Consider the following 16,324-nt stretch of genomic DNA (forward strand, 5'->3'; position numbering starts at 1 on the left):
AATGAAAAAAATCACATGGATTGGAACAAAAGCACATACATAGAAATCATACTAAAAAAAAAAAAAACTTTTCCATTTAGTTCTAATCCTTGACCATGATGAAGAGTCTGGAAATGGTGACACAGGAAACATTCTCCTGAAGCAAGAGTCTCTGTTTTTGACCTACATTAATCCATCCTAACCTATGTTACCAAATAAAATTTCCCAAGTAACCCTGGGATCCTGTTTCCCAGTCTTTTTCTTAGGGGGTTGGGATGGGTACCAGGGATTGAACTCAATGGAATTCAACAACTGAGCCACATTCCCAGCCCTATTTTGTATTTTATTTAGAGACAGGGTCTCAGTTGCTTAGCACCTCACTTTTGCTGAGGCTGGCTTTGAACTCAGAATCCTCCTGCCTCAGCCTCCCCAGCTGCTAGGATTACAGGCATACACCACCATGTACCTGGCCTGTTTCCTAGTCTTTAAACATGATCAGTAAATGGCAGGACTCAGATTCCACCTGAAAACATGAAGCTACATTTTAAAATATGGTCTATGCCTTTCCATAAATTAGATATGTAAATGAATACTTTTATATTAAAAGATAAAAGAAGTTTGGGAAATTTTTTCCTTGAGAAGAAAGAAAAGTGATAGCTACCTTCAGAAAAGGATGTCATAGATCTAGTGATTTATGCAACTCCAGAGAGTAATAAGTGGGAATTACAACATGGCAGGAGTTTATTCAATAATGTTAAAGCAGTATTGAAGGCACTGAGAATTTTAAAACTGTTTTCATTTTGGTGACAATGTAAAAAAAAAAAAAAAAAAAAAAGCATATTCTGGATCACCTACATCATCTCTACATACTTCTGTATTCCAGCTACAAGGCTTCATTTAAGGTTACTTATGATCAAACCTGCACCAAATGATCACTAAAAAGAATAGGGTTACATTTTTTTTAATGTAGTATATTCAGACTGAGGTCACTGGGCACATATCAAAGGTTCACAAGGATTATTTTGCTTTAGAAGACATCTAAATATTAGTCAGAATTGAGAAATACTGGAATAAAGAACTTTCTAACATTTATAGCTGCCCAAAATGAATAGAGGGCTTTCTGTATTTCTCAGAAATTCTAAAAATAGACTGGACAAATTAGTAAACGTGACTATAGATAATACTCCTATAATAGTTGATACTTAAGTGATTAAACTTATGTCTAAGTCAATATTTTACATGAACTTCAGCTTTGAAATTGCATTATACTAAAAAATTTAAAAACTGGAACATGCTCTAGACGACTCAACACAAAAAGCTGAATATTCAACTGTGGCCTGAACCATCAAAAGTGCCAAGCTCAATAAATTGGATACACAAAGATCTGTTGAATAAATAATGCACAACAATCTGTTAAAGGCTATAGTAGCCAAGGTGCTAGAGCTGTGATGAACACTTAAAGGAAAAGCAGCATTAACTATTGTTGAGTCAATGCTACTTTTTCCCTTAAATTTTTTTTCAATAAATATCTATCCTTTGCAGATTAAATTAAATTGGTGCAGGTTTGATCATAAGTAACCTTAAATATGTTTTTTGTTTCTTCTAATTAGTTATACATGACAACAGAATGCATTTTGACACATCATACATAAATGGAGTATAACTTCTCATTCTTCTGGTTGTACATGTTATAGAATCACACCACTCCTGTAATCACTTATGTACATTGGGTAATAATGTCCAATTCATTTTACTATCCTTCTTACCCTATTATCCCCTCCCCTCCCTTCACTCCCCTCTGCCTAATCCAAAATACCTTGATTTTTCCCTAGTGCTACCCCCATTGTGAACTGGAATCTGCATATCAGAGAAAACATTTGACTTTTGTTTATTTGAGATTAGCTTATTTTGCTTAGCATGATATTCTCCAGCTCCATCCATTTACCTGCAAATGCCATAATTTCATTCTTCTTAAAAGCTTAGTAATATTCCATTGTGTACATAATACCACATTTTCTTTATCCATTCATCTTGTTCTGTTTTTTCAACATAGGTTCACTGGTGGCTTGGCCCAAAGGAATAGCCTGTATTGGATTATCCCAAGGAAGGCTTGAGTGATTCCAAACAGTTTCATCAGAGTTCAAGGGAGTGAAACTCCTCTGAAAACTACTTAACAGATACTATAATAATATGAATATAGTTTCTTTATATGAAATCCTTACCTTCTCCAGGAACTGTTCTGAGTATTTCACATGGGTTAATATCTTGTTTTACCCTCATCACAATCTTATAAGAAAATTATTCTTATCATCCCAATTTATAGATGAGGAAAGTGAGACCTAGAGAGATGATGCAACTTGTGCAAGGGCACACAGTGAGAAAGTGGCACAAGTAGTACAGCCCAAGATCTGATCTTAGCTTTTACTATCTTTTTCTTAAGGAGATGAAATGAAAACACTATTCCATAGAAGAGAATTTAAGCTTCCCAAAAGTTATGGCAAGAACAATTTCAGAATGACTATGCTTGAAGAAGCTCTATAGAATATAATTTCAGGTGATATGCAAAAACCCCACAGACCATTATTAAAATAACAGCATTGATCAAGAGTCCTCTGTGTGAAGTGAAAATCTACATGACAGCCAAATAATATATAATAAGATATTAACAAGTAATCAGGAAACCCCAATCACATAGTTAACAATAGTCCAGGCAGGGTAAATTGGTATTCTTCCAGGAAACTGATACAAGCACACTAGAAGACAAAGGGAGTTTCTTTTCATTTTTTTTTTTAAATCATAAACTGTATGGGTACAGATGTAGAGAAGCCACTTACTATCTTTCATTCCATAGAGATATTATTTTGTATTGCCTGTCAGCAATACAAAGATGCTAGCTAGCATGCAGAGAGCAAAGATATATAAGCAAAGTAATATTTAAGACAAAGGCAGGGATCTGAGAACATCATTTAGAATTCTGTATTTAACTGTTTCTTATAGCAAAGTTAGGCTGTGTGAGCCAGTAACTGCATTTCCCCGCTTTAAAGTATTCTGAGTTGTGCTTTGTTACTTACAATAAAAAGAATCCTAATATACTTACCAAGCTTCCATTTTGAAATTCAAAAAGAACATTAATGATAGAGTTCAAGATGATACTCAAGTACTACTAGAGCATGTACAATAGTTCAAACTTTCCAGAAGATAAACAAGCAATAGTAGTGAAAGCTTTAAAATTTACACAATTTTTAACCCAGTGACTTTATTTTTTAGAATTAAGAAATAACCATCAACTATATGCTATTCATCATAAAACTGTTAATAAGGGAAATATTAGATTCAATTTATGTCCCAAAAAGGGGAATGATAGGACATTTACATAATGCAATATCATTCAGCCTTTAAAACTACTACAAAGCTGGGCACGGTGGTGACACAGACTAATCCCAGCAACTCAGGAGACTGACACAGGAGGATCACAAGTTAAGAGGCCAGCCTGGTCAACTCAGCCAGACCCTGTCTCAAAAAATAAAAAGGACTGGGAATGTAGCTCAGTGGTAAAGTACACCAGGTTCAATCCCCAGTGTGGTAAACAAACAAAAAATTTTATAATATATAATGGCAATATAATAGTACTTAAATGCTCACTACATATAGTAAGTCAAACATTTTTAGATAACCCTTCAACAATTCCACGTAAATTATTTCCTTAGTCATATTCTTTATTTCTTGAACAAACTGCAGAAATCTGAGAAAAATAGTAAAAAACAGAGTCTTAGAAAGAATCTGTCATTGTGATGTATTCATAATATCTTTTCCTACTTTGAGACCAGACTTAAATATAAAGGTAATAATGGGTAAATAGATTATATTCAATATCTAAAGACTACTAAGAGCCATATAGTATACTAACCACATACACTATTATCTAATTTAATCCTCATCACAATCCTACAAAATTCTAAGAATCTTTTCATGCTTTTTAGACTGGAAAAAAATTAGATGTATTTTTTTTTTAAAAGCAGAGTTAACAGAGGCTGAGATTGTGGCTCAGTGGTAGAGCACTTGCCTAGTATATGTGAGGCACCGGGTTCAATTCTTAGCACTGCATATAAATAAACAAGTTAAAAGTCCATTGACAACTAAAAAATATTTTTTAAAAAACACAATAAATAACCCTAAGCCCACAGTTATTGAAACACACATATATGTATATGTAGAAATAAGATAGAAATAGTCACCAAAATACGGACAACACTCTTTTCTAGGTAGTGAAATTATAGGTAATTATATTTCTTTCTGAATTCCTGTCATTCTCAAGTTTTTTCCATCCACCAAAAACTTTCAAAGTACATTAAATGTTTTAAAAAATAGGTTAGCCAAATCAAATTATTTTTAATATATCCAGGGAATTCCTATTCAAATGCCATTATAAAACAATAAGAATAATCAATCAATTCCAAACTTTGTAGCAGGTTTTATTAAAACAGAATACACCTGTACCTAACATCAAAAGATTTCTTTTAAAATTAGTTTTAGTATCACAGTATGGCAAGAATGATAATAGATATGACAAGGTTTAACTGCCTGAAATACTTTTTTTTTTTTAAAGAAAGAGTGAGAAAGAGTGAGAAGGAGGGAGAGAGAGAGAATTTTAATATTTATTGTTTTAGTATTTGGCGGACACAACATCTTTGTTTGTATGTGGTGCTGAGGATGGAACCCAGGCCGTACGCATGCCAGGCGAGAGCGCTACCGCTTGAGCCACATCCCCAGCCCCCTGAAATACTTTATGAATAAAATCATGAAGCAAATGATGTTATCCATGGAAAAAGAGTGATGCTATGTCTGCTATAAGCATGGGAGAAGACAGTGGTGTCATGCCTATTCTTATTCATATCTTTCACTAGGGTTTAAGTATATTTTGTGAAGAAAGTAGAAAGTAATGGAATTTTCATACCTATATCAAGGAAAGTCAAAGGAGAATTATTCTTTAACTTTTTAATCAATCATATCTCAGAAAAGACAACTGAATAAAAAGGAGAAGATACAGGTGAAGTGAAACACGAAGAAAAATTAAGGTGAAGCAAGAAAAGGCTAGGACATAGGAGTGAAATGGCTGAAAGAACAGATGGGTCAGTCTGGACAAGACAGCTTAAAGGTTGTGAGAAACACTTTGTAGGCCTGATATAAATATCCTGTGGTTCATTCCAAGAATCCTGGAGAGGATGTGGGCTCACTGACTTTGCATGGGAATATCAAAACAGAAAAAAACAAATGAAAAATTGTTGAGGATACACTTCTTCATCACCAAACTTAAGATACCTATATCATAGATCTGAAAAATAATTGTGCTCTTCACGGCATTCAATACAAGATTTATGTTATGGTATGTATTTAACAGATTTTTAAGACTCAGGGATTTTTGAGCTTATTACCATCTTGGATTACATCTACCAACTAATTTACAATCATTGTCAGTAATAAATTTGATCTCTAGCTAGAGATCATTGTTTATGCTTCAAATTATAACTACAACATTATATAACTGTTAAGCCTTGGAAACTCGGGCTGGGGTTGTAGCTTAGTGGTAGAGCACTCACCTAGCATGTGCAAGGCCTTGGATTCGATCCTTGGCACCACATAAAAATAAATAAATAAAATAAAGGTATTGTGTCCAACTACAACTAAAAAATAAATTTATATTAAAAAAACACTTCGAAACTCAAAATCATAGACACTAAATGATGTTCATTTGCACTACTAAAAACCACTCAACTGGCCAGGCACAGTGGCACCTGCCTGTAATCCCAGACAGTCAGAAGGCTGAGACAGGAGGATAATGAGTTCAAAGCCAACCTCAGCAATGATGAGCACTAGCAACTCAGTGAGGCTCTGTCTCTAAATAAAAGACAAAATAGGGCTGGGGAAGTAGCTCAGTTCAATCCCCAGTAACCCCCCACCCACCCAAAAAAGCACTCAAATGTTCTTCAAAAAGATATTCTCAAAACTGCCAAATATTGATTTAGAAAGGGGGAGATTTGGTGGATCAAAATACTGACTATTAATAACTGTCTTAACAAAAACTTTTTTGCAGTGCTGGTGATCTAACACAGGGCCTCAAGCATATTAGAGGATCACTCTCCCACTGAGCTACATCCCCAATCCCAAAATTCTTAAAGGCTATATAAACTTCAGAATAATGCTGATGATGTTAGCCTCTATTACATAGTTCTTAGGAGAATTTTAATTTAAAACTTCTCATTCTTTGGCAAGCCAGTCTTGATATCCTATGATTATTAACATTCACAACCAAATGCCTTATAAGATTAAAGAATCATTAGGCAGTCATCCAAAATTAGCTATCAAAAGCCTTAATATTTAAATTTAAAGTCTTTGCATTCCTGATTATGAACTAAGATCTTCACAGCAATTTTACTAACACAAATTTTAAAAACAGTGTCTAATACAAGGTTAATAATACCAAAGGAACCAGTGGCAAACACCATCATACAAATATTGACTAAGCATTATTTTAAACACTTTACTTTTGCTAACTTTAAGACAGTTATAGATAAAAAAAAACTAAGACACAGAGACGTTATATAATACAGAGAAGGTAGGCCAAAACTAGCTAGAAACAGAACTAGGTTCAAATGCAGTCATTTTACTGACACCAGTGCTTTTAGTCATGAAGCCTCTGTATGCCTCTAAGCTTCAGTGGATCAAACTGATATTGGAAAACTTTTAAAATGCAAAAAATACTCATAAAAAGTGAGAAAGGATATAAAAGTATATCAAATAGTATAATTTTAGCTAATGAAAACATGCACACTAAAAAAATGGAATATGGGAAAAGTTAACTGGTTATCACTAAGTGATAGAATTAAAAGCATATTTTTTTCTGTATTTACATTTATATTTTCCCAATGTTTTGTTGTGATTTTGAATAGATAAAATTATACATACATACACACACGCACGCGCACACACACACACATTCCCAGCTATGTTCACTGTGCCTTGCTCATAATGGCAATACATTCGAAACATACTGCCAGAAACAGACACCTATAATTCCAGATTCCAGAGGCTGAGGCAAAAGAATTACAAGTTTGAAGCCATCTTCAACTTGGCAAGATTCTGTCTCAAAATAAAAGATAAAGAGGACTGGGAATGTAGTTCTGTGGTAGAGAGCCCCTGAATTAGATAGATTAGATCCCAAATGTTCATCAATTGGGATTGACTATACAAATTATGATATATCCACACTAAGAGATGTTCAGCTATAAAGAGAAAAAGTAATTATTATACTAGCAACAAAAGGCAGCCAAGACATAATGTTAAAGGAAAAATGATAAATGAAAAATGTAAAACACTTGAGCTAGACAGAACAAATTATGTTCCAAATTATGTATAATAAATTCTATAAATGAAAGGATCTACTAGAGACATACTAAATTATTAAGAATAATTCTTTGATCAAGGCAGTAGTGGTGACTGTGGTGGTAGTGGTGAAGGGGACTTTTAATTTTTACTCTATATGTATTTATAGTTAAATACTTTTTACAATGAGAACAGATACATGTATCATTTGTATAATTTTTAAAAAGAAAAACTTTTTGTATTAATAGGGCAATGTTAAACTATTTTTATAACACTACAAACAAGGGTATGTGTACATTCACTCATGTGTGAACAATATTCTCTAAGAAGGGCTGCACTGCAGTCAGGTTATATGAAACATAAAGGCTAAACCTGAAGTGTATCTAAATTCTCTATGAGATTCTGGAATTTTATCATTTTACTATAATAGAACTGAACCAGATACCTTCCTTAAGGTTGTAAACAGGGCACAAGAACTATTAATTCAAACTCTCTGACACTAAGGTTGTACTTAAACAATCTGCTCCATTATGATTCTTGCAGTAGATTATGCATTTTTTGAAGAACATTTCCATTATAGTCATGTTATATTACCAGCACCAAGCACCTGTAGAACAATAGCTATCATTTATATTTCATTTATTACATGTTATATAATTGTTTTAAGGATATACACACAGTCACTCTTAACATAACTTCAAAGAAGGATACTGAGTTACTTTCAAGGCAACCAAGTACATGTTACATAGCTATATTTATTAAGGAAATATGTTCTCCAGCCTGGTTCTAATAAGTACTGAAAATATCAAATGGATGACAAAAAATTAAAATTCAAGCTGTGTGCAGATGGCACATGCCTGTAATCCCAGCAGCTCAGGAGGTTAAAGCAGGAGGAACAAGAGTTTACAGCTAGCTCCAGCGACTTGGCGAGGCTCTAAGCAACTCAGTGAGACCTTGTCTCTAAATAAAATACAAAAAAGAGCTGGGGATGTGGCTCAGTGGTTAAGTGCCCCTGGGTTCAGTCTTAGGTACCAAAAACAAACAAACAAAACTTAAAATTCAAGATTGAAGACTGTTCTAAAGTAGCAGACAGATTCTCGAACCTGAGAAAAATTCCTATGAAAAGGTAGATACAGAGCAAAAGGTAATGAATACTTTAAAAGAAAAAAAAAAAGCATCCTTCAAAAATATTTTTGTGCATTCTTTGTTTATCCATTTATTCATTTGTTCATTCAAATACTAAGAGTTCACTGTGTGCCAGTATTCCCTTTTATATCACAAATTTCAAATTTCAGTCTATTTGGGATTTTGCCCATGGAAACATGTATCTGATTTTATTGTGGAAAAAGGGATCAATTTAAAGAAATTTGCTTTGCATTTAAATCTACAAGAAAAGATTCAAAAGTACAGAAATATATTCCAACCCTTAAAGACTTTAAGTTTTTTACTTTAAACCTTACATTTAATTTTACTATAGTGTTTTCCACTTGGAAAAATATATTCTCACAGACTATTAGAAAAATGGAGGAAAGAGAGAACATGTGTAACTGAGTAAAGACTACTGTATTGATAGACATTTTCATATTAATATGCCTAAACACATTGTTACTTTTAAAACAACTAAGTGAAGAAAGAGTAACTTATGTTCCATCACTGAATTTTCCCATTTACAAGACAATACATTTCCAAAATCATATCCTGAATTAATCTTTATGCTTAATATTATGATCTAATGAAACTTAAAAATGAAGAAAAACTCATATAATGATTGTTGAAATTACCAGAACTAAAAGATAACATCTGAGGATAATTTGTAAAAATGTTGCTTAAATTTGTCTTAAATATTTGAAAACAAAGTTACTAAGTAAATGGACTTTATCCACAAAAGAACAATAGGTGTACATCATGCACTACTTTATACAATGTAATTTTTCTGAAAAAGTCCTGGTTGATCAAACCTAAGTCACCAGAAAAATTTAATTCCTACTATAGAGGTGCTTAATATCGTTTCTGTTAAAGTTTTCACTGGCAAGCATTTTTTTAAAGTTATCGTCAAGTTTGCTGATTATTAACAAACCCTAAAAACACAATGATTTCAATATATCCATCAGGATAAACAAAACAAAACATAATAAATGAACCAACAAAACCCCTGCAACCACACACCCCAAAAATCAGAAAATAAGTGCTGGGGATGATATGGAAAAACAGAAACCCTTGTGCACTATCACAATATAAACTGGTGCAACTGCTTAAAAATATTAAAAATAGAGTCGTTATATGGTCCAGCAACCTCACCAGAAATATATCCAAAAGAATTGAAAATAGGACCTCGGGAGCTGGGATTGTAGCTCAGTAGTAGAGCAATTGCCTAACACATGAGAGGCACTGGGTTCAATTCTCAACATCACATACAAATAAATAAAATAAAGGTTCATCAACAACAGCAAAACAAATTTAAAAAGAAATAGAACCTTAAAGAGATATTTACACACTCACAGCTCATAACATCACAATAGCCAAGAAGTAAAAACAACCCAAATATTTGGTAATGAATAAACCATATGGTACATATAAATGAAGCATAATTCAGTCTTTAAAAGGGGATATTATGACACATGCTACAAGGATAAACCTTGAGGACTGTCCTAAGTGTAATATGCCAATCACAAAAAGATATAAATTGTATGAGGTATCTAGAATAGTCAAATCTGCAGAAACAGAAAGTGGCTGCCAGGGACTCCAAGGAGGAGGAAAATGGAAGTTGTTCCATGTGTATAAACAATTTGTTTAACAAGATGCAAACGTTTTGGAGATTGATCATACAACAATGTGAATATACTTAATCCTATTGATTGTACACTTAGTAATGATTAGGATGAGAAATTTTGCACTAATGTGTTTTTAATTTAAAAAAAGCAACACCATCACTTCAAGAGCTATAGCAGGGGAACTCATGGGTTAATCACTTAACTTTTATTTTTATTTACTTATTTATTTGTATACGGGGTATTAAGCTCAGTGTACACTACCATTCAAGCTACACAACCCACTACCTCTTTTTTTTTTTCTCCTCCCCATTTTTGAGCCAAGTTTCAGAGGCTGACCTCTAATTTGAGATCCTCCTGCCTCAGCCTTCCAAGTAGCTGTGATTTCAGGCATGTACAACCATACCAGGTTTGTGTTTAATAAGTTATAAATTTTATATATTAAAATCTTCTAAAAGAATTATTTCTGGCAAATAGCTGTGGCTTATTAACTTTGATTGCAGAAAACATCAATATCAAACTCAATGCACAAATAGTTATTTTATTTTTTTTTTTTTTAAAGAATGGTTGATTTAGGGTTGGTAAAATGCTTAGCTCATTTGGTAGAATACTTGCCTGGCATGCACAAGGCCCTGGGTGCAATCCCCAGCACCACAAAAAGGAAAAAAGAAAAAAAAAGAAGAAGAAGAAGAAGAATGGTTGATTTACTCATCAACCTTATTGAACTCCAATTATTTTATGTTTTGTAGTGCTAGGGGTGGAACCTGGGGCCTCCTGCACGCCAGGCAAGCACTTTCCACTGAACCACACACCCACCACAAATAGTTATTTTGATCTTTGAAGAGACAGAGGTGTATAAATTATTTTTTAAATTCCAAAAACAGTGGTTAATTTAAACATTCTTACTATACTTTTACCAAAAATACTGATCAACAAGAATACCGGCTTGTCTTACTTTCAAATTCTTTGTAATCCTACAGAACAAATCACAAAACACATACATCACAAGCCACAGAAGGTTGGGTAAAATCCCCCAACTGAATAACTAGTCCTAAAGTGAAAAGAAACAAACTTTCTTCCTGTAAATTAAAATTAATTTCTTGACAGGAAACCAATCCAAAGACACATTTAATAATAAATTATTTGCACCTAGTTGAGAAACAGACTGTTTCAAAAATCTTAATTAAGAAAGGGACAGGGTATTTCAAGTATCTACTTTATTAAAAATTGCATTTAAGGGGAGACATTTATGTAAAAGCACAGTAATTTATAACTTTAATCTTGAACATCCATGCATGGAAACATTTTACTCCACCACCAAGGATCATAAACTATTTTGAGTTCTTAAAATAAAAGAAAGATCAGAGACTAACCCATCTTAACCTCCTACACATCATTCTTGACATATGACAACAGAACATAACCACAAAATCTAAACTGAGCCCAGACACCATTAGAGTCACAAAGACAATGGAAGTTAACAGGTAGAAAGACTGGACCTTCTCTAAACTGCACAAGGTGCTTTGCAGTGGATAACAGGAATGAAGCGCAACATTAAAACGACTGGATAGTTCGATAAACACATACCAGTAGAAGAGGGCACCAATATAGATTTCATACAAACTAAGCCACAAAAATCAAATAAAAAATATAAACTTGAAGCCTTGCCTTGAGAAGGAAGTCAATGGTCTTAACTCTGGAGAAATTAAAAAACAATGGACAGTTTTTCTACCATCTAGGTGCTTCACTGGCAGTATTTTGTCACATCATCTTTAACAAAAATTAATATTTATAAAATTATCTAAACTTTGACATCAGAACAAAAAATGCTTTAAGTTAATATCAGTTCTAAAACTGTAACACCTTGCACATATCTTGATGAAATAAACAGCATGACTAGTATATGTCATGCTGTAAATGTCTGACTCTATTAGTTCAGAGTAAATTCAAAGAAGCCCATTTTTTGGAGAAAACATTGGTGTTAAGAGGACGCCTAGAATAGATCAGATGCTCAGGAAAAAGAACTGATGCTAGATACCAACATGGCCCAGGGATGTACTGCTTTAACAAGAATCCAATGTTAGCTTTTTCATTGTTAAGAGCTATAGAAAAGATGAAGACAGAAAAGAAACTAAAAGAAATATTTGAAATGTTCTGCAAAAATAAGTTTTAAGTGTTGTTGAAGTGAAAAGTAGAACATTAATAGGTATCACTTATTTCTATTCCAGGCATTGTCATACTAAGTGCTTAAAATAAATTACTTCATTTGATCTTCACAATAACTGCTAAAACAGTTATCATCATCATCATCATTTCAAAAGGAGGAAACATGTTTCAGAAGTATTCACTAACATGCCCAAACTCACAAGTGGGAAAGGCTGGGATGCTTAACTAGAGGTATCTGTCTCCATATCCTAAGGTCTAAACCACCAGACATGCAGATTCTTCAAACAAAAGGAAAATCAAAGTGAAATTGTAACAAGAAAAAAGTTTACTAACAAATGAAAAAGCTTCTCAACTTTTGATGGATAAAGTTAAAAAAGGAAATTCAGAAATGGCTATTCTCAGAGATTTTACTTTAATGATCCAATAACTATTTGTTTTGGAAAACTCTGAGAGAGTTTGGCCTGAAGCCTGAAACAGAACAATGAACCTCTTGACATTCCTTTGAAATCTAAAAATCTATAAGCATGTGCTATTAAATAAGTGCAGCCCCAACATGAAATGCTCCATGTTAAATCTAGTACATATTCTCTATTCTGATTTCTTTCAATTTCCCCAGGTTTTGAGTTTTCTGAGCCTTCTTTAAAACACAAAATTGTTTTCCCATCCCAACTTTGATAACTAATTTAAATAGGGTAAGTGGCAAGAAGAAATTCCCCACCCCTCAATTTCTTATCTTTCAAAAAACCTTAGTTACAAAAGGACAGCTTTAATAAGCAGCATCTAAAGGTTGAGAGTAATCATCACCACATACTGTTACTGTTTTTTTAGTTACATTAGGGACTTCTATATTAAGACATATAATCCCATCTGGTCATCTGATCTGAGGTTGCTAAATTTTCAAATGAGAAATTTTAAAATAACAGACGAGTCTGAGGAAAATCTGAAAAAACTAATTTAGAACTGGGGCTGATGCACAGCAGCTAATTCATTCATTCATTCCTTTCAAGCCTGTTCTTAATATTCTTAACTGATGAATGGCAAAGAAATGAATACAATATTGCATATAAAAAGGGAAATGACTGGTGTATAACAATGCATTGTGCTAAAAGGAACTCAGCATATACTAAGGAGAATTGCCACTACATAGAAGTAATCTGCCTTTGGTTTACAATACAGCAGTCTCGTCATTTCATCAAAAGCATTGTAATCACTTCTGCGATATTAACTGCAATTCTGGTAACTTGAATTACATCTAGAACTGTTTGTTCACTTTTTAATTTTCTAAGGGTTTTCTTTGGTGTGCATAAAATGATAACTTGAAACCTTCATTGAATAAGGACCAAGACATGCAATCTACAAAACAGCAAGAATATAAACAAGTTTATCTTCTGCTGATACTGATAAGAGAAGTTAATCTCTCCCAGAAGAGTGGAAGGACTTAACAGTAAAGCCAGTGTACTAACCACAACTCTCACTATAAATCTTGAATTCCTTAAAATGATTTCCTCAAGGTTAAAATTCTTAAGTAGACAAAACTGTGTGTAAGGGGCGGGGGATCGCTCTTAATACCACTAACTGGAAGCACAATTCTTAATCCTTCTGTAATGTGCTCCTTAGACTCAAACCTCATTAAGTTCTACAGAATGATTACTTACTTAGGATGTGTATTGAAGATATATACTTCAGTTTCAGGAAAAACAAGACAGTCGTAAAAAAAAAAAATTACGACATTTTACTTCTGTATTTCGTTTGCTCTAATCATATACTATTTTTTCAATCTCATTAAAATTGTTTGCTTAAGTTTAAACATTTTCACTACAATATTTTCAAGAATGAATGAGGCTTATATTCATTTATAATATCTGAACTCTCGTGACAGGTGATACAAATGTTAAGTATCCAATTGTGGAGTTATGTTTAAAATGTTGCTATTTTCCCAAATTCCCCTCCCTTACTGTGACTGAGACTAGGCAAGTTCTTCAACGCAATTAAAACAAAACGAAACAAAACCTGCACGTGCAAACTAAAAAGTTAGCATCTTAAAGCCATCGCAATAAATCCCTAATGCACAAAGGCAAAGACACCCTCCGCGGCTGGACTAGATCGTCGGCGACCACGCGAACCCCTCGGTCGGGAACCAAGGCCCCGACCCCACAGGGAAGCCTACGCCGGCGCGCAGGGTCCGCCCCGGGGCCGAGTTTTCAATGGAACTGGAGAGGATGGGGGCGGGAAGGAGCGGAAGCTCGGGGTGCAAACGGCGACCGAGCCACGGCTCATTTCTCTTCCCGGGGTTTTCAGGCTAGGTAAAGTCCCCTCCGGACGGGGCACAGAGCAAGCTGGGTTTCGGAGGCGGCAGGGTGGGCGGCGCAAGGCCCCCGCGGCCGGGAGTGGGGGCAAGCAGAGCTCGGACCCCAGCCCCTGAAAAGCACTTTCCAGGCGTCTCCCACCCCCCACGACAAGATGGCGACGTGGACAGCGGGGGAGCCCGGCCCGCGAGGTTGGGGGAAAGAGAGGGGAGGGGAGAAGCAGAAACAAAAAGGCCTGCCCCCCAGGAACGCCGAGGCGGGCCGGGGAGCCCAGGGCGGCCCGTGGCGCCAGCGGAGAAGGCGGCCGGCCGAGAGAAGGGGCTTACTTTTTCTTGTCGTTCGCGCCTCCGGCGCCCTCCATGGTGAATCGGTCCCCGCGATGCCTTCACGGCCGGCGGCCCCCAGGCTCGCTCCGGCCTAAGCACTGACTCCCTCCACACGCGGAGAGAAAAGAAGCGCAAGTCCAGAGGTGGGGGGGCGCGAGGCGGGAAACCCCTCGTGAGACCAGAGGTGGGAGGAGCAGGCGGCAATCACAGGGATCCAGGTCCGGCTCAGCCTCTCCTCCTGCTGCTTGTCAAGGCCTGGCCCAACGCGCTGGCCGAAACAGCGACGAAGACGGTCCTCGCGTCCCCTCAGACGAGGCGGCTCTGTGCACTGAGGAGCTGAGGCAGCGGCAGGGGGCGGGCAAGGGCGGAGGCGCGCTCGGGCGCGCGGGGAGGGGAGCGGAGGCCGAGGAGCGCGCCCGCCCGCCGAGCCCGGCGCGCGCTCCCGCAGGCCCGCCTCACCTGAGGGGGAGGCGGGTTCTCCGAGAGCCAATGGCTAGCGGTGCAGGCGGCCAGTTCCCACCCCAGCCCACGTTGCCCTCAGCCAATCAGGAGGCGGTCAGCTGAGGCACAGCTGGGACGCTCTGCCCCGTTCACGTGCTTGTCTGTGTGCAGCTGGGAAGGAGAGAGAAAGGGGTTAGAGGTGCGGCTGAGCCGGAGTCTGGGGACTCTGTGCCTTCTTCTAGGGAAAACAGTGGTTGGCTTTGGGAGGCGCTGCTGAGAAGGGATTCGGTTGCCAAGTCCCAAGCCTGCATCACATTTTCCTGCTCTCAGTGCGGTAATATAAGCTTCCCGCTCTCTTTCTCAGCGCCAATGCTGGACAGAATTGCCCGCCCAGCTCTTCTGAATTTCCAATTGAAAAAAAAAAAAAAAAAGCAGACTTTGTGTCGTGGCAGCAAGCCTTCTGGTGTCTTTGCACAGATGTGTTATGGGGGAGTAATTCCTTGCTAAGATACCCAAGCGCGGGCCTGTGTCAACCAGCTCACTCTGCTGTAGAACACTGGGGAATTCCTGAAGTCCATTAAGTTTTTCTGTAATGAAGATTGATTACTGAGCAAATACAAATTAAAATATAAAACAAACAAATGCCTCTTGCTCTAAATCCCTCTAAAATAAAGTTACAGGTTTCCCTTAAAATCTTAAACTATTCCCTTAAAATCTGAAACTATTTTGAACATTTACAAATAAATGGTTTTAGCCTAATAAATTTACAACATAAAATTGAATTTCAGGGAAATAGTTTAGATAGACTTTTATTTTGTATTCTTGTCCCTCTTAAAAGAGCCAAAGATAATCTTTAATGCATTCGAAAAGAGGGAAGACTATGTTAAGTTTGAGACTTGCCTCTTTGAATTAAGTTAATTGTGTAGAGGACAGAGGGGAAAGGGACTACCCAACCAGT

General features: G+C 36.2%; 1 protein-coding gene across 2 annotated transcripts in view; it reads right to left on the reverse strand.

Annotated features, from left to right (window-relative positions):
• The window catches only part of Hif1a (hypoxia inducible factor 1 subunit alpha), a 45,533-nt gene extending 30,274 nt beyond the window's left edge, over window positions 1-15,259 (reverse strand). For both annotated transcript variants that reach the window (XM_076850393.2, XM_076850392.2), the window contains exon 1: window positions 14,926-15,259. In XM_076850393.2, coding sequence (XP_076706508.1) covers window positions 14,926-14,960 — 35 coding nt within the window. In that variant the 5' untranslated portion in view covers window positions 14,961-15,259. The remainder of the gene's footprint in view (window positions 1-14,925) is intronic.
• Window positions 15,260-16,324: the final 1,065 nt, after the last annotated feature.

This window comes from Callospermophilus lateralis, chromosome 3 (genome assembly GCF_048772815.1).
Source record: "Callospermophilus lateralis isolate mCalLat2 chromosome 3, mCalLat2.hap1, whole genome shotgun sequence".
Lineage (NCBI taxonomy): Eukaryota > Metazoa > Chordata > Mammalia > Rodentia > Sciuridae > Callospermophilus > Callospermophilus lateralis.